At 57.6% G+C, this 22,884-nt stretch overlaps 2 protein-coding genes across 4 annotated transcripts; both read right to left on the bottom strand.

The window, feature by feature from the left end:
• Positions 1-243: 243 nt before the first annotated feature.
• GDF1 (growth differentiation factor 1) lies at positions 244-2,018 on the bottom strand. Its single transcript, XM_043910873.1, has 2 exons — positions 1,694-2,018; positions 244-1,081 (listed from the first exon to the last, which is right to left on the bottom strand). Exons 1-2 carry the CDS (start codon positions 2,016-2,018, stop codon positions 297-299), a joined length of 1,110 nt encoding a protein of 369 aa, XP_043766808.1. The 3' UTR covers positions 244-296.
• On the bottom strand, positions 1,941-21,508 carry CERS1 (ceramide synthase 1). 3 transcript variants are annotated; one of them, XM_043910876.1, is made up of 7 exons: positions 21,044-21,506; positions 18,680-18,839; positions 13,532-13,712; positions 11,333-11,494; positions 10,674-10,821; positions 10,369-10,478; positions 1,941-2,079 (listed from the first exon to the last, which is right to left on the bottom strand). In XM_043910876.1, the coding sequence occupies exons 1-7, from the start codon at positions 21,278-21,280 to the stop codon at positions 2,049-2,051; spliced, it is 1,029 nt and encodes a 342-aa protein (XP_043766811.1). In that variant the 5' UTR covers positions 21,281-21,506; the 3' UTR covers positions 1,941-2,048. The 3 variants fall into 3 exon arrangements, with proteins under 3 accessions (XP_043766811.1, XP_043766810.1, XP_043766809.1); XM_043910875.1 differs by lacking the exon at positions 1,941-2,079 and adding an exon at positions 2,229-2,402 and having other exon boundaries at positions 21,044-21,503; XM_043910874.1 differs by lacking the exon at positions 1,941-2,079 and adding an exon at positions 4,157-8,915 and having other exon boundaries at positions 21,044-21,508.
• Between the last annotated feature and the right edge of the window lie 1,376 nt (positions 21,509-22,884).

Genomic DNA, 22,884 nt, shown 5'->3' with positions numbered 1-22,884 from the left:
GTTCAGAGCCACCTTGATGACAAAGCTGAGACGGCTTGAAAAAGGGGGCCTGGGCCTGCGCCCGGCGGTTCCTAGGTTTCAGATTCGTTAGATGTTGGGCTCTGGGACGGTTTGTCCGGTGGCATCACTGTTGGGAACCCCCACCCATTACCTTCGTGGTCAACGGTGATGGTCGATGGCTGCCAGCATCCCCTGCCCCCCCCCCCCATCCTGGCCACGTAATAAGACCAGAGGAGCCAGCAGAGCAGACCACAGTAGTGTTTATTGTTACCCCCACCCCAGCCTGCCTGCCCCCGTCAGCGACAGCCGCACTCATCCACCACCATGTCTTCGTAGTGCCGTAGGACTACGTTGTCGCTGTTGTCAAAGAAGAGCACGGAGATGGGCGACAGGCGCGCGGGCACGCAGCAGGGCAGGCCGGCGGCGCCAGGGGCGGCCGCGTGCATGAGCGTGCGCAGCACCGCGTGATTGAGCGCAGGAGTCCCGCCGGCTTCAGACAACACCGCGGGCAGCGCGCACTTGCCCTGGCAGTAGTTGGCCAGGAAGCCGCGAGGCGCGATGACCCAGCGGTGCCAGCCCACCTCGCGGAAGCTCACATAGAGCCGCCGTGCGCGACACGCGCCCCCGGAGCCGCCGCCCACTGGGGGCTCGGCCTCACGCCGCGGCCGGGCCAGGGGGTGGCACAGGCGCTGGTCGAGGGTCACCAGCAGCAGCGAGGCCTCGGCCAGGCGCGCACAGGCCGCGGGGGTCCGGTGACGCAGCGCCAGCGTCAGGCGGAGGCTGCGGGGCGCCGAGGCATTGCGGGCCCAGATGGAGCCCAGCAGCTCGGCACGCACCGGCAGTCCCAGCGTGGGCACCACCTGGCGGAACCCCACCGGCCCGAGGCCTGCTCCCGCCGGCGCCACGCTCAGTTCCCAGCCGCCAGTCGTCCCCGCTGTCGCCTCTGCAGCCGCGAAGCGCAGCTCCAGGCGGGCCTGGCTCGGGCGCTCGGCTGGTTCCACGGCCGACAGGTCGAAGATGACGGTCCACTCAGGGCACTGCCCTGCAGCTGAGGCGGGTTCCGGGGGGCGGGCGGCCGCTCCTGGGAAGAAAGGGAGAGGGCTTGGCTGGCGCTGGGTCCCCTCTCGGTGCTGGCTGGCCCACGAGGGGGGTCTGGGTTGGGGACTGCAGAGAAAGGTGAGCATCTGGAGATGGGGGCGCACCGTCTGTTAGAAGGCGTCAAGTGGTGTGAAGCACCAGGGAGTGGGGGCAGGGCATCACTTGCGAGGAAGAAGCCCTACCCATTTGGGGTCTGCCCGCGGTTGGGGACTTAGGCAGACAGGGGGCGGGCGGGGGCGGAGTGGAGATCGGCGAGTGGGGGATGAGCGAAAGCCTGCCTCGGGCCAGGGGAACCGATGCTGGGGCGGGGTGGCATCGGCAGGAAGACATCAAGTGGTGTGAAGCGGCAGAGGGGCTGCGATGGAGTGGGGGCAGGGCTTCAGCTGCAAGCCAGGGGGCCCGGCTCAGAGTAGAAGAGCCTGGCTTTCGGACCGCTCCCTTCGCTGTCCCCCATCCCCTGTCCCCACAGGTGTCCACGCCCAGGACCGCATGGAGTACTGAAGCCCAGGTTGCTTGCGGGCTGGACGGGATGGGTGGGGATCCTCAGGGCTCTTTGGCCTCCCAGACCCACGCCGCCAGCGCAGACCCCACTCACCGCGGTCCAGGACGTGGCGCACGATGTTTCCGGCGACCCCCAGCTCCTCCACGTGGCACGGCAGCAAGGTGGCGCCTGGGGGCATCCTCCGCGGGTCCGCCCTGGCCTCCTGGTGGTCCCGGTGGCGGAACAGGCGCCACATGACAGGGGGTACGGGCCGGGATCTGGGGGGGCCCCGGGGCACGTCGGGCAATCCGAGAGCCTGGAGCAGGGCGGCGGCGGGGCCCGGGGGCGCGGGAGCGCAGGCCGGGGGTGATGAGAGCAATAGCAGGGCCAGTAGGAGGAGGAGGACTCGGCGGGCTGGACGGCGGCACAGAGGTGGCATCTTCCTCACAGGCAGCGGCCGGGAGAGTGCTCAGGGCCTGTCGGGCTCCCTGACCTGTGGGCTGGGGGCAGGACCGGGGTCCCTGGAGAGATCTGGGCTGGGTCAGGGTCCCGGGGGGTGTGGCCGCGATCTTGAAGCCAAATAGGGACCAATTGCAGGGGCGGGGTCTCTGGGGGGTGGGGCAGGGGTCCGGGGAGCGGCCAAGGCGGAGTGGGTTGGGGAGGGGGCGGAGCCTGGTAGGGTTAGGGTCCCTGGGGCGGGCTGGGGAGCCGCGTGGCCGGTCTCCTAGGGCGAGGTTGGGTGGGACTGGGTCCTGGGCGGCGAGGCCGGGGTGGAGGGGTTCAGAAGCGTTTGTCCTTAACCAGGCCATTCCTCAGCGGCTTCCTGCGAGCCAGAACCGGCCCAGGTTAGCCTGGGGACCCCACGCCCTTAAGCAGCAGCCCCCACCCCTCTCCCGCCCTCCTGGCCTTTCATATCTTTTTTCCCAGCTCCGCCTCCATCCTTCCTCCCAGCCCACAAGGCCAAAAGACCCTGCCATCTGCCTGCCGGCCAAGTGGTCCCTGCTCCTCCCCACAATTAAACCCTTCTCTCCCCTCCCCAACTCCTGAGCCACCCGCGGCTGCTGGAGGGCAAGTTACCTACCAACTCTACCTGAACCAGGACCTGGACCTCTGCCTCCACAGGAGGCAGAATTGACCAGAGCCCCCTGCGACCCCACTGGGACAGGGCAGGCTCCTTCCCACCTCCAGGAGCCTTACCAAGAAAGGCTTCCCAGGCCACGATTCTCCATCCACTGCCCGCTGTCTACATCTGCCACAGCCCCTATTTTGCTTCCATGTCCTTAAAACAAGTTATGTGGTGTTTAAAAAAAAGAATCAATACTATAAGTGCCCAGCTTGAGATCCCAGAGAAAGACCCCTAACTTCTAAACAATGTGCATGGCTTGCATCTTTTGAACTGTCTATAAAGATGTGTGCTCCTGCACTTCAATTTTCCAAATGGTGCAGCTGAGATGGCACCCATGTGCCCTGGTGCTCCCTTTAATTCCGTCTTCCCTGCCTGTGCTCCTGGCAGGTGTCTGGGCTTCCCACTGGGAGGAGACCTGTGCTCTCAGTGGTCTACCCAGGCCCACCTTACTGGACCCAACAGGCCTGCCCCTGCTTCTCACCGCTACTGCCAGCCCTTGCTCAGAGTTACGCCCTGTTTAACTGCCAGTCTGCTGATGCCAAGATGGACCTCACTGCAGCCTAATGGTCATGGCCATTGGCCATTCCTGTTCCCACGTATGAGAACTCTTCATGCTTTTGCACGTGATCGATCCATCAGTCTCTGCTGAAATGAGTTCTACAGTCCACTTACACACAAATGTATTTTTTTCTTTGAGCCAGTAATACATTCTTGGGCTTCCCTGGTGGCTCAGTGGTAAAGAACCTGCTTGCCAATGCAAGAGATGTGGGTTTGATCTCAGGGTCAGGAAGATCCCCTGGAGAAGAAAATGGCAACCCACTCAAGTATTCTTGCCTGGGAAATCCCATGGACAGATTGAGCCTGGAGGGTTACAGTCCAGGGGATCGCAAAGGAGTCAAACACGACTTAGCGACTAAACAACAAATACATTCTCATGATCTAGACATCAGAAAGCACAGAAAACTCAGTTTGACTGGATGACTCCTAGCAATCCACCACCGTTTTTCTGAGAATCCTGCCCTCTGGTTTGTGGAGCACTCTAGCCCACAGACCCTTCCATGTCAGGACACAGACTTTCCTGAGGAGGCTGTCTCAGTCACTGTGATTCGCTCTTCCTTTGGGCTGGAGCCCTGGATGCCCCTTCCTGGGAGCACATCTCTCCCCCTTGGCCCACTTCTCCGTGGGTCGCTGCTTCCTCTCACTGCCACCACAGGAGTCTGTTATCTAGGAGATCAGAGATAAGCCCCCTGTGGACGGCCCATCTGTCCCACAGCTTCTGGCTTTGCCTGTTGGTCCTTTAGACGGAGCATAGGTGGGATTCCTGGCTTCTCGAGGCTTCTCATAGTTCCGTTGTTGGACAACAGTCTCTCGTTTCCGTTTGTTTGATTGCACATCTTTCATTTCTGCACCGACATCTTTGATCTTTTGGAAGTTTGTGCTGAGGGCTGATGTGAGATAAAGATGGTTACCAAGGAAGCGTCCCACTGACACTTCTTCCCTCCCGGGGGTTGCTTCTTTGTTAACGTTTGATGGGCTCAGCTCTGTTCCCGCTGTTTTTAATTCCTATACTTTTATAGAAGGTTTAATACCTCCAAGGATCTGTATCCCCTGCCCTGGGCCTTTTTATCAGAGCTTTCCTGGGGTTATTCAGGTTTGTTTTTCTGCACAAGCTTCCAAGTGCCCCCTCCCTCCTCAAAAACAGTGTTAGTATTTGTGGGGGGAGGGGAGTACCCAATTCTGGCAGGACGGCCTCTCTGCAGTATCAGATTTATACATTTTTAGTCTCAGTGCAACACTGCAGGGAAAGAAAAAAATCAGAGTGAGGGTGGAAGCTGGAGGGAGATGTGGACAGGCAGAGACCCAGGTGGTTTCTGGATATTTCCTTGAGGATAAGGAGAAGGGAGAGAAGGGGGTCTCTCGAGGGTTTTGGAAGGCTTACACCTTGAGTTGCCATCAGCTGTGATGGGCAAATGTACAGCAGAGGTAGTTTGGGAGTGGGGCTGGGGGTTGATGTTGGATATTTGAGGTGCTGAGAATGTCAAGCAGACACTGACACAGAGAATGCTGCTCAGAGGGACCCTGGGAGCTGGGAGAGACACTGGGAAGTCCGGTTGGATTCAGTGACGTGGGAGGCGGGAAGCCAGGCAGATGAGCAGGAAGGCGGCAGGAAGTGAAGCGGGGAGCAGGAGCGCCTGGTGATTGCAAAGGAGGGCTGGGCTGGGTATGAGGTTTCTTTTGGGGTGTTGACAAAAATGTCCTAAAACCATGGTGAGGGTTGCACAACTCTGTGGATGGGCCAAAAACACTGAATTCCACATGGTAATTGGGCAAACTGCATGGTGTGTGAATTCCATCTCAATAAAACTGTTTTTAAAAAGGGGAGGGGTTTAAGTGACCGCCAGGTTTGTTTAGCATCAGTGGAGCAGACAGGAGTGGTCTCAGGGGGTGAGGGGGGAAAGAACCCAGAGGGAGCTGGGTTTGGGAAGGGAGGGGAGGGGGGCGCTGTGCTGTAAAGGGGGGTGGGGTGGGGAAGAAGCTGGCCAGACTGGCAGAGAAGGGCAGAGAGAGAGGCGGCTTCTCTCCTTGATCAGAATGTCCCTGAGCAGGAAAGGGGGTGGACATCGGTGGCCCAGATGGTGGCTTCAGGAGACAGACCAGCTACCAGCCAGCCAGCCAGGCAAGAGGGTGGACATCCTCCTCCTGGGGACACGGGGGCCAGTCATCGGGTGAGGGGACGATGGTGAAGACAGCTGCTGGCCAAGGAGAGGGAGAGTCCCAGGAGCGCAGGCACCGCCCCGGCATCACTAAGGACCCTTGGCCCACGTGGCTGCTGTGGCCAGACGGGGGGGTCTCAGCTCTTCGGATACCGCAGGGCCTGCTGAGAGCGCGGCGAAGACCAACGTCTGGGGAGGTGGGGCTGGCAAATCAGCGCAGCCAGAGTGGGGCAAGGGGCCTGGATGGACGGGGGTCCCAGCAGCCTGAGGGTATGACGGGGGCTTCATGCCAAGGTCATGCCCAGGACGTGGGGGCCACTGCAGGGGCCCGGAGGTGGAGACCCAGGAGGGGTCCCGTGGAGGCAGATGAGAAGAGAGAACCAGCAGGAGCCAGGAAGGCATCGGTGCCGCCCTGCCACATGATTCCACTCCGAGTCCTTCCAAGTGATTCTCAGCCACCGTTTTCTTACTGTTTGCAGACCTAACTGAATTTTCTCATCATACATGGTCTGCGTGATCCTGGTCCTGAGCAACGGAGGTTGCTCCTGTGGCCTGTTTTTTTTTTTTTTTCTTCAATTTTGAAAAGTGTTCTGTGCTTTAAAAGAGCATCTGTTCCTGGGCTTCCCTGATGGCTCAGCGGTAAAGAATCCGCCTGCCAGTGCAGGAAGACATGGATTCGATCCCTGAACTGGGAAGCTCCCACATGCCTCAGGGCAACTGAGCTCACGCACCACGACTACCAAGCCTGTGCGTTAGAGCCTGGAAACGGCAGCTACTGAGGCTGCGCGCCCCAGGGCCCACGCTCTGCAACAAGAGGAGCCAGTGCAACAAGGAGCCCAAGCACCACAACTAGAGAGTAGCCCCCGCTCGTCGTGGCCAGAGAAAGCCCCAGCAGCAACAAAGACCCAGCACGGACAAAGACACATCATAAAAATCAAGTTTAAAAAATACAAAAAGGAACATCTGTTCCTGCTTCTGAGCCACCTGCTGAGGAGCACAGACTTAACCTCCCAGGGTCCCCTCTTGCCATGGTTTAGGGCTGCATTGTGCAGATTCCTCCAGATCAAAGGTCACACCTGAATGTGTCTTCCTGTCCTTTACTTGCAACCTGCATTTATCCTGGAGTTGAAGTCTTTAACCAGGTCAGAAGCGGGGAGTCTGCCTGCAATGTAGGACACCCGGGTTTGATCCCTGGGTCGGGAAGATCCCCTGGAGAAGGAAATGGCAACCCACTCTAGTATTCTTGCCTGGAAAATCCCGTGGACAGAAGTGCCTCGTGGGTTACAGTCCACAGGGTTGCAAAGAGTTGGACACGACTGAGCGACTAACATAGATTACCCAAAGGTAATCCCCTGGGATGCCCCAGGTGGCGCTAGTGGTAAAGAACCCACCTGCCAATGCAGGAGACATAAGAGATGCAGGTTTGATTCCTAGGTTGGGAAGATCCCTGGAGGAGGGCATGGCATTTATTTTTATTTATTTTATTAAGCTTGACCCAAACATGGCATCTTTGTGATTCTTTAACATTTTTTTAAATGTTTGGCTGTGCAGCATGTGGGACCTGGGTTCCCAACTAGGAACCAAACCTGCACACCCTGCAGTGGAAACTGCAGAGTTCTGACCCCTGGACCGCCAGAGAAGTCCCAGCTCTAGTTTTTTTAATCTCTGAGATGAGGCATTTAAAAGAATTTTACCCAGATACGTGTCAGTTTCTCTGCTTATGTATCTCTTGGGTGTAGTTTTCCTGTTTTCTGAAATATTCTTGTAGAGAAGGTCTGCAAGTGGTAAGCATTCTTAATTTTTGTTCCTGTGGATATTCTTCTTCTTTTTTTTTTTTTTTCTCTCTTGATGGGGATGCTGGGGACAAAACCCAGGATCTCATTTAAGCCAGCAGGTATCTTTTCTCTTGAGTAATTGTTTTTCAAGTTGTATACAAGAGTCCTGGTTTCTTGTTACTTTCTTTCCACGTTGGAGGTGATATCTGACTCTACAGTTTTCCAGCTTCCCTTGTTGCTGTTAGTCTGTCACCGTTTTGTAGGTCATCTCCTTTTCTGTGGTTGTTTTACATTTCCCAGGCTCCTCTGCCCATGGGATTCTCAGGCAAGAACAGTGGTGTGGGTAACCATTCCCTTCTCCAGGAGATCTTCCCAACCCAGGGATTGAACCCAGGTCTCCCACACTGCAGGCAGATTCTTTACCATCTGAGCAACCAGGGAAGCCCCATGTTTGGGGCAAGGATGCTTTCTTATTCGTCCTGCTGATGATTTATGGTTTGTCATTTTCTGGAAGAATTCTCAGTGTTATGTCTTCTCATTGTTCTCTCTCTCTCTGTCTCTTCTTAGAACTCAGCCAGATAGTTCTTACCATTTGAGTTGTCATATTTTCCATGTGTTTAGCTGCATTCTGGATAATTTCTCCACAGCTTTCAATTTACTGATTCTCCTTTAAGCTGTATCTAATTGTTGGAGACAACTTCTACAGTAGGTTGAACTGTGGTCCCTAAAAAGATACGTTCCCATCCTAATCTCTGGAACTGTGAATGTGACTATTTGGATAAATAGTCTTTATAAATGTAATTAAGTGAAGGAAATTGCAAAGAGATGATAGTGGTCTAAATCCAATGACAAATGTCCTTATAAGAGAAGAGCTGGAGAGAAGAGACCATGTCTTCGAAGACAGGAAATGGAGACTCGAGTGATGTAGTCACAAGCCAAAAGGAACACCCAGAAACTGGAAGAGGTAAGCACAGATCCTCCCCTAGACCTTCAGAGAGAGTTTGTGGCTCCTGTTGACACCTTCATTTCAGATGTCTGATCTCCAGAACTGTGAGAGAATAACCTTCTGTTGTTTTAAGCCCCCTGGTTTGTGGCACTTTGTTACAGCAGGCTCAGAAAAGTAACAGAACATCCAATGCTGTTTTGGCTGGTCTCTCATGTCTTTTACATTTTTCATAAACTTTCAACTTTAGAATAATTTTTAGATTTGCAGAGATAGCATAAAGAGTTCCAGGGCAGACCTTGTCCAAGCTTCCCCGAATGCTGAGATTTTATATCTCCACAGTGCACTTGTCGCAACTAAGAAACCAACGCCGGGGACACTGCTATGAGCTAAACTGTAGACTTTATTTGAATTTCACCAGTTTTTCTATAGATGTCTCTTCTGGTCCAGGATTCCACAACTGCATTCAGTCAGTCTGAGCTAGGACAGCTCCTCCATCTCTTGTTTTCCATGACCTGACAGTTTGGAGGTGTCCTGACCAGCTCTTTGGGGGCACATCCCACATTCTCATTGCTTTTTATCCCCTCTTGTTTTGTACTCAACTGTGCTAATTCTAGTTATCCTCATGGATTAGGTTCTTCAGGTGGTGTCCACGAGGCAGCATTCCCTGGTCCCCTGTCATCTCTGTATGGAGTTTGTTCTTTGCCATCCTAGTGGGAATGATGCCATTTGGGGCTGGAGGTGCCAGCCTCCCAACCCACATTCTGACTGGACATTCCTGGGGGAGACAGAACAGGGAGCGGGGTGTGGCTAGGGGGTCTGACTTTCTCTTTGCCTTGGGCTCTCCAGGAGTTCACTGTCTTACAGAAGAAAGAGCTCTCAGAGTTTTAGACTTAGGCCAAGCAAGTGCTTCTCTGACCTCGTCCCTGAAGTTATCTTTAGTCCCTGCTTCTTCCAGAAGCCTCTGAGGGTTGGTCAGACTCCTTGGTGAGACCTCACCAATCTCTATGTTCAATTCCCAACTCAAATTCGCTGGACATGGACAATCCAACATCCTTAGAACTAGTCTCCCAACTTCCAACCCCACGGGTGCACACAGCCCTGCCCCGAGTCCCAGCTTGGTGAACGGCAGCTCAAGCCAGAGGTCTTGGATCGTCTCTGATCCTTTTATTTCTGTTTCACCTACAGCCAGAGCAAGTCTGGTTAGTTCTCCAACACCGCTGGGATCTGACCACTGGGATGACCTCACCTGCGGCCCAGCCTTCTCGTGTCCACCGTCCCCACTCCCTGGCCTGACTCCTCTCTCGACCCTGGGTGCTGGCTTTCTGGCCTCTCTGACCATCGCCCAGTTCTCTGCTCCCCTTCCCACATCTGTTTCTCTCTTCTTCCTCACTGCCCATGCTGACCCACGCGTCACGCACTCTGAGCCCACTGCTTCCTGGAAAGCATCTTCCCCAGCCTGGTCCCTCACGATCTTCCAGAGGCCAAATCAGAGGGTCTGCAGTGAAGCACCCTGGGGGCCTTCAGCGGCCCCCCTACCCCACCTCACTGCTGCTCAACCACTCCTCACACTGCCTGTGGGGTGCTGCATGCCTTGGACCTGGCTGGTCACCCCAGCCTGCCTCCATTCACCCCTGGGGCCCCTCTAGGCCAGGGCTTTGGGTGCCATCTAGCTCACATCCCAGGGCTGGCAGCCCCCAGGCCCACCTCCAGAATGCTTCAAGAGGCCCCTTTTGCTCTCTGTCCCAGGCTCCCACCTGGGTCCAAACCCCAAGCCCCGTCTCTTGGCTGACCAGTGGTTGCCTCAAGGGATCTTGAAGCCAAAGAGTATCAGCATGAACAGAGTGCAGGTTCTCTGGGCCGCCCACAGCAGCCCCTGCTCCCCACTTAGAGGTTGTTGTCAGGCCTGGCCAACGGCCACCCCTCACCACTGGGCTTGGCCCTTACAGCTCCCACCACTGAGACCCTGACCTTACCCCTCACCCCTCTGCCCCGACCAGGCACCTCTCTGCCCCCACCTTCCTCGCTGTCTGTTCTGACAGCGTCTAACTCTGTAGCTACATCGTCCATGCCTTTATTGCAGTCTCTCATTTGAATGGAGGCTCCGGGTGCGGGGCAGCGTCCACCTGGGCTTCATTGGCCGCCGCGTCTCCGGGGCCCGCCCTCAGCGCGCGAGTCAGACAGAGGTAGCTAAAGGAATGAACCAGGGCCGCCGGCCCCTCCACACTCACTCAGCTTTGCGGGGCTTCGGGCTCGGGGCCTCTGCCGTGTCATATTCCCGCACATCCTTCAGTTCCCGCACCTGGCCCGTCAGCACCTTGGCAGCAAAAGCCACGATGTACTGTGGGAGGGGAAGGCAGAGGTGAGAAGAGAGCCCTGCGCCTCCTGACCGCCGTCTGCCCCTCGCCTAAGGTGGCCCTCTCACTGGGCCTGTGAGAAGACAGCCTGCGCCTGGAGGGCTCCTTGGGGACGGGCACCGGAACAGGACCGCGTCTGCGGAGGGCCGGGCGGCGAGGCGTGGCGGGCGTCCACTCACCAGGAACCAGTAGAGGTTCATGAGGGTGAGCAGCAGCAGGAGCGCGTTGAAGAAGAAGTAGAAGGGGATGTCAGGCACCGACCGCAGGCTGCAGTAGCTCGTGGTGTACAGGACCTTGAGCGGGAACCAGTAGAGGCGGAACCAGAACCTGCAGGAGGAAGGGGCGGCTCGGGGAGGCTGTGGGGGAGAAGCGGAGGACGGCCCCACCCCGTGCCTGACCTGTCCCGGCTGGAATCTTCCATCTGTCCCCGTCTCCTCACCCCACCCTTGTTCATTCCTACCCCTCTGTTTCCATTCCTGCTCTGTCCTTTCCGGCCCACTGGCTTCTTCCCGCCTCGCACCGCCTACTGCCCCGCCAGGCCCTGCCCGCCCCCACCAAGCCCCACCTGCTTCTCCGGCCTGGCCCTGGCCCTTCCCACAAGCCCTATCCCGTTCCCAACTGGCCCCAACCACCTCACCAACCCCACCCGCTTCCCTGCCTGGCTCACCAGGTCTCTGGGACCCGCTTTCTTCCGGCTCGGCCACGCCCACTCTTCTAAGCCACACCCCCTTCCCTGCCGGGCCCACCCCCTCTCTGGGACCCGCTTTCTTACGGCCCGGCCACGCCCACTTCTCTAAACCCCACCCCTTTCCGGCCTGGCCCCGCCCCCTCCCCGCACCAGCTGAGGCAGAAGCTGAGGCAGCCCAGGTCGGCAGCCAGGGCGTGCAGCCTGTGGTGGGCGCCTCCGCGGGACTTGAAGTAGACATTGAGCTTGGTGAACTCCAGCTGCACGTCGCTGATGTCATGCAGGAAGAGCACAAGGATGCCCACCTTGTGGTACCTGGGTAGGAGAGCGGGAGAGCAGAGGGCCAGTTACATGGGACCCCCACCCACACTCAGGCCCCCTGGCCGCCCCCCAGGCCTCCTGTGGGCGGTTCGCAGCCATCCTCCCTGGCCCGGCTGCCCTGCCCATCCCTTCAAGCGGCTAGGTCAGCAGGAGCGCCCAGACCGCATCCACCCTGTGGCAGCCCCACCCAGGCCCTCACCCTATCCCTCCTGACTCAGGAACCTCTCTGCAAGTACTTTCTCTGATCCTTCCTTACCTCTGTGACCCCTCACCCCTCTGTAACCCCTGACCCTGACAAGTCCAGATCCCTCAAACTTTAAACGCGACTGCCTCACTGATGTTCCCAGGTTTATACATTTAACCTGAACACGGCCACAATCTGCAGGCTTGCCTGAGACGGGCTGGGTCCCCACCAGGATCTGCAGGAGCCTGGAGCCCCGGTCCTGACCGCTCACAGCTGCGTGGGCCAGCGGCCTGAGCCCAGCCTGGACGTGGCCGTATGCCTTGGTCACATCTTCGTCCCCTCTGTCCTCCTGACAGCTCAGGCTCCCGAGTCACAGGCTGTGCTCACCACCTAGCATCCCTGGTGTTCCTGGAGCCTTCCTTCACCGCCCTTCAGTCTCTGCTCACCTGTCACCCCCAACCCCCCACCTAACCTCACCACCTTGGTAGTCCTCATCTTTCCACTCGAGTTTTCCAGTTATCACCTTCAGATAAGTGTCGGTTTTTTTGGCGGGGGAGGGGGGGTGAGGGGATGTTATCTGACTCTACCCTCTAGAGCAGGGCTGTCTGATAGAATTTTCAGGAATGATAGGAATGTTCTAAACCTGCACTGTCTGAGACCCAGAGTCACCAGCTACAGAGTCACCAGCGCTGTAGTACAGAATGTGTGATTTTATTTAAGTTTAATTAACATTAACAAGGCCACCCGTGGCCAGCAGGCACTGTGCTGGAGGGCACAGCTAGTCCAATAGGAATAGAATATGAGCTGTATGCGTCATTGTTAGTTTTTTGATTTTATTGAAGTACAGGTGATTTACAATATTGTGTTAAATTTATGCTGTAGAGCAAAGTGGTTCAGTTTTATATATATATGTATTTTTATATATATAAAGGCTTCCCTGGTAGCTCAGCTGGTAAAGAATTCATCTACAATGCGGGAGACCTGGGTTCGATCCCTGGATTGAGAAGACCCCCTGGAAAAGGGAATGGTAACCCACTCCAGTATTCTTGCCTGGAGAATCCCATGGACAGAGGAGCCTGGCTATCTACAGTCCATGGGGTCACAAAGAGTCAGACACAACTGAGTGATTAAGCACATTCTTACATATACATTCTTTTTCATATTTTTCTATTAGGATTTATCACAGGGTACTGAATATAGTTTCCTGTGCTATACAGTAGGACTTTGTTGTTTAACCCTTCTATATGTAATCATTAACATCTGCTAATCCCACTTTCATTTTAAATTTTCCATCAGCCACGTTAAAAAAAAATAAAGTGGAAGAGGTAAAATGAATTTTAATAATATATTCTAAATAATTCAGCATATCTGAAATATTGTCATTCAACATGTAAATGAGATAACAAAGGGCTTGCAAGGTATTTTCACTCTCCTTTGCCTTGGAATCAGAGTGGCTTCTACATACACAGCAGCTTGTGGCTTGGACAGGCTCTGCCTTGAAGCCTGTGGCCCCATGTGGTGGCCACGGTGGGTTCTGGAACATCAGGGTCTGTCGGGCTCATGGTCGCACCCCCAGCAGCACCTGCCACATGGCAGGTGTTCAGTAAACACCTGCTTTGTGACCCGGCCAAGGATGCCATCTAGGAGGGGTTAAAGTGGCACAGATGGGGTGGGGGCAGGAGGGCCTCTCTGCACCTGTCTCACCCCATCACTCTAGAATCTCTCTCCAGAAGCCTCCCCCACGGACACTCCCATGCCTGACCCAAGGATCAGCCTCTGTCCTGTGCCAGCCTCCTGCCACTGCTCACACCAGCACCCTCTACCCTCCTGTCTCCCCCTGGACTCACCGGAAGGCGTAAGAGGACACAATGAGGATCAAGGTGACCACGTGGTGGACAAGCATGACCACTGAGTCCTTGCGCCAAGCATCCAGGTACAGCGTGGCATAGATGGAATGGCCGTAGAAGCTTCCCTGTAGCAGGTAGGCCACTGCAATGTCCCGTGGCACCGCCATGCCCGTCTTCCAGTCTGGGGAGGGCCGCACCGTGCCGTCAGGGACTCACAGGGCCTCTGGGACCCCCGTGACCCCACTCACCCCCTCAAGCAGGCGTGTGCCGCATGTCTCTGCAGGTGCGCTGGTGACCGGGTTTCTGTTACCCACTCTCCACCCGTCATTGTTTAGGAATAGGCATTACCTTCTAGACCGATTCTACATCTACAGAAAAAGGTGCTCCTACCCTCAAAACGACTCCTACAAGTCCATACTAAAGGAAACCAACCCTGAATATCCATTGGAAGGACTGATGCTGAAGCTGAAGCTCCAATACTTTGGCCACCTGATGTGAAGAGTCGACTCATTGGAAAAGACCCTGATGCTGGGAAAGACTGAAGGCAGGAGGAAAAGAGGGTGGCAGAGGATGAGATGGTTGGATGGCATCACCGACTCAATGGACATGAACTTGGGCAAACTCTGGGAGATGGTGAGGGACAAGGAAGCCTTGTGTGCTGCAGTCCATGGGGTCGCAGAGAGTTGAACACGACTGACCGACTGAACAGCAGCCCTGAAATCGGTCCTGTGCAGAACTTCCAACTCTGCCCCAGGCCCCCTTCCTGTTGTCTCTTAGTCGCCAGGCTTGCTCGAGACCCTCCCAGCAAAGTCCAGACTGATGGAGGTGCCACCTGCCTCACTGTGCCAGCCCGTGCCCATGAGTGTGGGTGCTCCCGCACAGAGCGCCCAGCTCCACTTCGCTCCCTCCTGTAGTTCCCCCCGGCCACCCCCAACACACGCGCCCACTCACACTCCAGTCTTGAGCCTTCCCAGGGACACCGACCCCCAGCTACTTCTACCACCTCTGTCCCCTCCTCAGCCCATCACCAGTCTCTGCCTGGCCTGACCGAGAACTCCGGGCTGTGCCCTGCTGTCTGCAGCTCCTCCTGCTCACCCCACCCCTGAAATGGCCTCCGCGGGCTCCATCCCAGGTCTCCTGTCCCCACCCCCGGCCTCCATGACCTGGAGCTAGACCCTCAAGTCCCCCCTGGAGCCTTACCCCCTAGCTGCCTCCTCCAGTGACAAGCCTTCGCCTGTGCCCCAGCCCCTCCTGCAACAGAGACCCGCTTGGGCGCCTCTCGGAGGGCCCCTCCTTGGTCCCTGCCCCCACCCCCGCCCTGGACCAGGCACTGCCATCTCCTCCCAGCACTGCCCCAGCTTCCTGGCCCCCAGAGCCTGTTCCTGACTGTTTGACAGTCCGTTCTCCCCGCAGCCACCTCGATGGCTGGGAATACACAGACCCCATGACCTGGCAAGCCCGCTCTTGGCCTACGGCCAAGGGAAATGAACACAGGGACGCTTTACACCCATGTTCACGGCAGGACTAGTCACAGTCATCAAAAGGGGAAGAGCCCCAGTGCCCGTCAGCAGGTGAATGGATGCACAAAACGGGATAAATTCACACGATGGAATATTGTGCATCCACAAAAAGGAAAGATGCATTAACACACACTACAATGTGGATAAACCTCAAAAACATGATGCTGAGTAGAAGAAGCCAGACGCAAAATAGTCACATATAATCACAAACCAATGATTCCATGTAGAAGAAATGACCAGAACAGGCAAATCCGTGGGGACTGAAAGCAGATTAGTGTTTACCTGGGGCTGGGAGAGGGAGGATGGGGAGCTGCTAATGGGGATGGGTCTCCTTTTGGGTGAGTTGGAAATGTTCTGGAACTAGACAGACATGGTGCTTGGACAACACGTGACTGTGCTGTCACTGATTTGCTCACTTTAAAATGGTGAATTTTTAAAAATTGTGCTAAAAATATATATATAACATAAAATGTACCATCTAGGCCACTTTTAAGTCAGTAGCACTAGGTATATTCACAGTGTTGGGCAACCAATCCCCAAGACGCTTTCCATGTTGTAAAACTGAAACTCTGTTCCAGCTGGACACTCCCACTGTCCCCACTCCCCCAAGCCCCTGGCCCCCACCATCGACTTTCTGTCTCTGTGGATCTGACAGCCCTGTGCTGTGCTGGGCTTAGTCGCTCAGCTGTGTCCGACGCTTCTCGACCCCATGGACAGAGGAGCCCAGGAGCCTGGTGGGGTCCTCTGTCCATGGGGATTCTCCAGGCAAGAATACTAGAATGGGTTGCCATGCCCTCCTCCAGGGGATCTTTCCAACCCAGTGATCAAACCCAGGTCTCCCGCATTGCAGGTGGATTCTTTACTATCTGAGCCATCAGGGAAGCCCATGAATACTGGAGTGGGTAGCCTATCCCTTCTCCAGGGGAATCTTCCCAACCCAGGAATTTAACCAGGGTCTTCTGCATTGCAGGCAGATTCTTTACCAACTGAGCTATCAGGGAAGCCCTAAGTGCCTCATATAAGTAGAATCACACAATATTTGTCTTTCTGTGACTGGTTAAAATCATTAATTCTGGGAATTCCCTGGTAGTCCAGTGGTTAGGACTCTACACTTTCATTGCTGGTGGCAGGGGTTCAATCCCTGACAAGGGAACTAAGATCCTGCAAGCCACATGGGGCAGCCAAATAAATTAATAAATAAAATTAAATAGTTAATTCTATGTTATGTTTAACTAATTTTAAAAACGCAAAACACCCGACAGATCACTCACCCCCAACTTTAACACGTCCAGGGCTCCCGAGACTCAGCAGCCAAACTCAGTCTTGGGAGCGTCTCTCGCCACGCTGTGTGTGCAGCCGGGCAGCAGTCAGCAGAGGGAGCCCCCCACCCCGCACCTGCCAGGGGCCTCTGTCCCTCTTCAGAAGGAAGGGACATGGAGGCGCCCTCTGTGGAAACTGGACATCCACTTTTCCACCTATTGCATTCAAGACTGGTACAGTGGGGAGCAGCCCCTCTCCAGCCATGGGCCCTGGATCTGGGCTAGAGGGACATGGGGAGCAGATAACTCCCCATCCGGGCTGCGTCTGTGCCTCCTGGCACATTTGGAGGGGGGCAGGCAGGGCACCTCGTCTCCACACACACTCCCTTGCTGCTCTGGACTTTCCACATCACCCTTGCCTCATCCCCCTCCTCGACCTCCAGGATCAGCTCCTGGTCTCCCCACACCTGCCCCACCTCCACCCCCTAGACCCCAGCATCAGCCCCACCCTCCTCCCCTCTCATACCCACCTCTGGTTTGGCAGTGAATCCTACCAATTCTGCTTTCAACAAAATTTTTAATGATGTGACCTCTGTCTCTCTCTTTTTTTAGTTTTGGTCATGCCGAGTGGCACGCGGGATCTTAGTTCCCTGACCAGGGATCCAACCTGTGCCCTGTGCAGTGGAAGCACAGAGTCCTCACCACTGGGCCACCAGGGGGGGATCCCCTTAAAACATTTCTTAACCACTTCTCTCCCTGCTTCAGCCCTGTTCTGGACACAGACACCAGCTCCCGTCCTCAGCCCCTCAAGTCATCCTGTCAGTGTCCCCCCTTCTGCTCTCGGCCCTCTGGTTAAGGGCTCCACTGCCCTGGCCCCAGCTGACTGGGCTCCTTGCTGTTTCTGGTCAGCCAATAGCGGGTCTGTTTGACAGTAGCCTTTACATCTCCTATCTGTCCCAGGCTCCTCCCAGTCCCCACATATAAGTCACCTTTGGTGGGACCATTCCCATCCCTGTGGCCTTCCTGGTGGCTCAGATGGTAAAGAATCTGCCTGCAATGCAGGAGACCTGGGTTCAATCCCTGGATCAGGAAGATTCCCTGGGGAAGGAAATGGCTACCCATTCCAGTAGTCTTGCCTGGAGAATTCCATGGACAGAAGAGCCTGGTGGGCTATACAGTCCATGGGGTCACAGAGAGTTGGACACTAGCTAACACTTTCCCCATCCCTGTAGAAAATGCCCTTCTCCCCGTCTCCCAGACACCCCATATCCCCTCTCCTCACTCAAGATTTCTCACCTGTGTTTGCCACCATCAACAGATTTCCTATTTCATGGTCTGTTACCCCAAGACACAGGGGTAGGGCCCTTTCTCTCACCTGCCCACAGTTGTGCCAGCAGAGCGCCTGGTACACAGTAGGTGCTCAATAAATGTGCACCCAAAGAAGCAGCTAAGTTGCAAGTGTAGTCGCAAAGAATAATTTATAAGGAGGAGCCAGAGGCAAGTCCATGCCCGAAACTTTGAAAGAGTTCAATTACAGTTCATTCTCATAAAAGAAAATTGAATGACAACTAAAACCTCCCCCCAGGGATTTACAACATGGGAAAAGCGGTCCTGCGGACAGCAGGGTCCCAGAAAGAGACACACAGGGGTTCCATGCTCAGCTCCCTGGGGCCACAGGAACCCTCTCAGGATGTTTATACCACACGGCAGGAAACACGTCCATGTGTGTCCCAGACGCACGGCCTGTGTGGTCAGCACAAGGGTAGCGACGTCTGACCCCTCACTGCAGACTGTTCTCTATCAGCCTCCCGGCTGGTGACAGACAGCGCTGCAGTCACCTTCCTGCCCACCCCCCACCCACAGCTCAGACCATGAGACTTCCACATCGAATCCACTCAATGGATGCAGTCACTTCCCCCCACCTATATCTCCTCGCCAAGCTGGTCCAAGCCACACTGGTCTTTCACCTGCCCCCTGGGCCCGGCTCCCCTCCTTACCCAAGGTTCATTTCCTGGGAGCCAGAAGCTTCTTATAATCCACAAACCCACCCCATTTAGGATGAAACTCAAGCTCCTGCCGTCCTCCTCTGGCCTTTAGACATCGCGCTCATGCAAGCCCCAGGGCATTTGCATGTGCTGGACTGCCTGCCAGGGCCCACCCAAGGGGTCACCTCCTCTAGGATGTCTCCCTGAGTCCTGACACAGGGTCAGGTGCCCCCTTTCCTGGCCCACAGGCCCCTCGATTGCCACTGTCTCAGGGCCGACGTCCAGCATGGGATGTCTGATGAGCGTCGGGCTCCCCAAAGTAGCTTTCTCTGAGTTCCAAACACAGCCCTCCCCCAACCTGCCCCACCCTGGGAGGTGCCCTACCATAGAAGACGGAGGGTGGGTCGTGAAAGAAGGGGTAGTCAGTGCCGAAGAGCAGGTAGGTGCTGTAGCTCCAGGCGCCCAGGTAGAAGAGAAACTTCCAGGCGCTCTCAGGCATCTTGGCGGCATCTCTGGGCTGGAGGCGGCACCGCTTGGCTAGGGGCTATGGGTGAGAAGGTGGGTGGGCCATCAGCGCTGGGGGCCCAGGTCCACTCCTCCAGGGAAGGGAAACCGAAGCCCGGGGACTCCCCAGGCCAGGCAGTGTTGGGGAGGGCCGGGCCAGGTCCCCACAGCCTCCTGGAACGTAACCAGAGCCCACGAGCGCCTGCCAAGGGCTAAACTTAGTGCCCAGCTGTCCAGCCGCAGTGGCCTGGGGAGGGGAGTGATGGGGGAGACCTGAGAGGAAACGTGAGGGAGGCTGTGAGCAGAGGAAGGGGACGTGTGGGTGTAAAGCCAGGGAGATCACTGGGTCAGTCTAGGGGACTGGGGGTGGGGGGTCTCAACAGGAGCTGGGGGTATGACAGGGAGGAGGGAGGATTAAAGAGAAGATTTGGAAGGCGTGGTGGGGGTGAACCTGTGAAGAGAGCATGGAGGCAAATTTGGGGGCATTTGTGGGGGACACAGGGGGCTGGAACCCAGTGATCCCCAGGGGGAGAAACTTGAGGGGAAGGGGGTGCCTCAGAGGTGAAATCTGGGGAGACCTGAGAGGAAGAGAGGGCTGTGGAAGATGGGGGAGGGATGTGGGGCAAGACCTGGGGATGCAGGGCGACAAAGGAAGGGAGGATGCAGCAGAGGAATAAAGAGGGTCAGGGCAAGGATATCAAAGACAGGCGGACCTGAAGGGACATCGGGGAAGGCACAAGAGAACTGGGGGCATGCAACGGTGAGACGTGGAGGAATCTGCGGGGCTCAGAGCCTCAATCTCCCTGGGGGCGGGGCTCCACAGCTGCCGGCCAAGCCCCGCCCCCTTCCCCTAGGAGAGGCTGAGGGGGCTGGAGCACCAACAGTCGCCATGGAGACAGTTGGAGCCAGCTCCAGTAACCCCTGGCAACCAGACAACTGCCAAGAAGATGAGCTTTGGACGAGGCAGCCCACCCATTTCTGGGGAAGGGCGAGCCACAAATTTGGAGTGAGTGCCAGAACTCCTGGGATTCCAAAAGTGGGGGCGCTGTGATCTTGCTGTCCCCTACCCAGCTCCCTCAGGAAGTGAGGAGGAAGCCTGCTCCAACCTGGTAGTCCCAAAGTGACCGTATCCCCTCCTGGGCTCTGGTGTTCCTGGACCTCCCACCTCCCAGCTGGAACTTGCAAGGTGGGGGAAGCAACAACGCTGGACTGGGCCCAGAGCTGACATGTGGAGCGGCTCTTGTCGTGCCTGCCGCCCCTCCCTGGAGCAGGGTGGTGGCTGGGGTCTCTACCCACCATGTGGGTCATATGGGGGTGGGGACAACGGCAGCCAGACAACATCCCATCCTCGACTTAACAAGGGCCAGCCTCTTCCCTGCCAGCAGAGAAAGGCCCCTTTGTTGGCTCCGGGCACTCTGTCCCTGCACCCCCTGCCAGCTCTGGTCAGACGGGCGGAGTGACCCCAGCTGGTCCTCGGGGGAGTCACAGCCCAGCGATGAGTCCAAACGCCTTCCCACAAGCTCCCACAGCAGCGACCCCTCCCCAAGGAAAGGAGGGAGACCAGGCACCAATGTCACCCCCGGTCACTCTCCAGGTTGGGGAGGTGGCCTTCCCAGGCTCGCCGGAAATTCAGTAGTTCGGTCACGACCCCTTGGGGGCCGTACAGTCCGGCTTCGAGGACCCAGGCCGCACGACCTCTCCCAAAGACTGAGAACGCGGCGTCGCCAGCGAGCCCCGGCTTTTGCATCCCTTGATCGGAGGGTGGCGCTGACTCCAGAGAGCCGAGCTACAGCGAGCGGGCAGCTCCGGCCTCTTCCCCGTAGCAGCGGACAAGCCAGTCCCGCCGCCGCACCGACCCAGGACACCAACATGGTTCGGACAGCGCCCCGCAAGACCCGGAGAAGCAAGGCGCAGACGGCCCCTGTGCGCCCAACCTTCTCCTCCTGTGTCCTCCGCTCCTCGGTCTCCGGCTCCACCGGGTCCGAAAGAGTGCGCAGCAGCCAAGGCCCTCCCACCTCTCGGGGCCTCCTTGTGCCTCACTGACCGGATCTGTTCCCCCACATCTTGAACACCCTACCCGAGTCGGGGTCCCCACGTCCCACGCTTCCCCAGCCCGGTCACACCCCCGCATCCACCCCCACTCCCACCCCGCCCTGACCGATAAGGCACCCGGCGGCCCACGATTCCGCGGCCCGAGCTCCTCCAGCCCGGGGCCCCCACGTCCTAACCCCTTGCAGCACTGACCCGAAAGAGGCGCGAGGTGGCCGCCGAGCGCAGCACGGTCCAGCCGAGCGCGCCGAGGGCCAGCAGCAGCAGCTCGGGCGGCGCCAGGTGCGCGTGCTCGGCCAGGCCGCGGCGAGCAAGCCCCCAGCCGCAGTCCGCGCAACCCCGCGCCGCCGCCAGCGCGCTGCCCCAGCCGCGCTGCACCAGCTGCGCGTAGCTCGGCATGGGCTCGGGCCCCGCCGACCCCGCCGCCGCCATGCCGCCGCTCCCTGCCGTCCCGGCAGTCTGCGCCCGCCCACGGTGGCCGCCGGAGCCGCGCGCCCCGCGTCACGCGCTGCAGTTGGGCCGGGGGGCGCGCTGGCGGGAGTTCTTGGGACGGAGGGGCGGGACCGGCGCTAGCTCCGCCCCTCAGGGACGGGGCGCGGCGTTTACGATTTCGGGGCGCGCGGTAGCTGGGTCCCGCGGAGGCAGCGTCGGCGTCGACCTCGGGTGTACAAGTCCCGGCGTTGTCGCGCCGCGTCCTGGAGGCGGGCCAGCGCTCGGGCTCATTTTCCAGTGGAGGAAACCCAGGCGCGGGAGGGCGGAGCAGAGGTGGACTGGGTGTCTTGCCTGCCGCCTTCCAGGCCTAAACCCAAGAAAGACCGGAGCGGCCCCGTGCCCCCATCCCTCGTCCCCGCTTGCATGCCCTTGCTCAACCTGGGCCCCTTCACCCCACCAGGCTGTGTTCTCGACATGGGGCACAGCGGACACCAGCAGGCCGCACCCGGGACCCGCGATTCTCTTTCCCAGGCCCTCCAGCTTGTCTCTGTCGCCCTGTCCCACACTCACACCTCACCACGTCCCGGCCTGAGGGCCACCTGCTGCCCTCCGTGTCCCTGAGGACCCGTCAGGCCACTGCAGCAGGTTAACAGACCTTCAGGGAGGCCAAGAGAGTGGGTGCCCCAGGTGTGTGTGTGGGGGGGCCCACTTGGGTTGAATCCAGACCACTGCTTCATTGGGACCACCCCTGGTGATCTTCCATTATCCACCCACCAGGCCTCGTGTCCAAAGCCCCCAAAGGCCATCACCAAAGGTCACCTCTTGGGGACATCGTCTCTCCTGCCACCGATGGGCTTCATTCCAGCCCCTGGGATTCTCATACACCTGTGCCCCTCCCTCCCTCCCCCTGACCTTTCAAGGTGCAGAGTTAATCCGCGTGGGCCGTGCAGGAGCCCAGCTGGGTTCCATACGGCCACTAGCCTGACCCGGCCTTCACGCACACAGGTGAAAATGGAAGACAGAGGGGCCAAGAGGACCCTCATCCCTCGTCCTTTCCCTTACTGCCTATCCTGACCCCTAGTCTTCCAGCACATCCAGTTCAGTCCACCTTCAGACGTTCCCAGAAAACAGTCAAGCCTCTGCATCTGTGCAGCCTTGTTCAACCCTTGGCCACCCTTGTGCCTCCTCCTTACCCCACACAGAGGCCAGAGGAAACCTAGCCGCTCCTCCTCTGCTCACAGCCTTCCATGGCTCCCATCACCCAGAGTAAAAGCCCACCTTCTCACTGTGACTCACAACCCACCCTCAGGCCTCCTCGCTTCACCTCGCTCCTTCCGTTCCAGCTGCACTGGCCTCACAGCTGGAGGTGGCTCTCCAACAGCAGGCAGTTCTGCCTCAGGCCCTTGCACTGGCTGCTTCCTCAGGCATTGGCAGGGCCCTTGCTTCCCCAGCTTCAGGCTTTACCTCGTGTCACCTGGTCGTTGCACCTCCCTGATCGCCCTGCCCCCATCAGCCTTCTCCTTGGCACGAGTCACCATCTGTCCTGCTCTGTCTCCTGCTCAGTACTTTTTTAATGTGCTCTCCGTGTGGGCGAGGATTCTGTC

This window comes from Cervus elaphus, chromosome 9 (assembly GCF_910594005.1).
Source record: "Cervus elaphus chromosome 9, mCerEla1.1, whole genome shotgun sequence".
NCBI classification, from domain to species: domain Eukaryota; kingdom Metazoa; phylum Chordata; class Mammalia; order Artiodactyla; family Cervidae; genus Cervus; species Cervus elaphus.
Note: the sequence above shows the minus strand (reverse complement) of the source record. Positions and strands in the feature narration are given on the sequence as shown.

Coding starts and splice junctions, on each gene's coding strand:
- GDF1 (XM_043910873.1), bottom strand. CDS start 2,018: ATGCCACCTCTGTGCCGCCGTCCAGCCCGCCGAGTCCTCCTCCTCCTA. Junction 1,082..1,693: donor GCGCCACGTCCTGGACCGCG/GTGAGTGGGGTC, acceptor CTTTCTTCCCAG/GAGCGGCCGCCCGCCCCCCG.
- CERS1 (XM_043910874.1), bottom strand. CDS start 21,280: ATGGCGGCGGCGGGGTCGGCGGGGCCCGAGCCCATGCCGAGCTACGCG. Junction 10,479..10,673: donor TGAACCTCTACTGGTTCCTG/GTGAGTGGACGC, acceptor CCCCTCCCACAG/TACATCGTGGCTTTTGCTGC. Junction 8,916..10,368: donor CCGAAGCCCCGCAAAGCTGA/GTGAGTGTGGAG, acceptor TGTCTCCCCCAG/GAATGTCCAGTCAGAATGTG.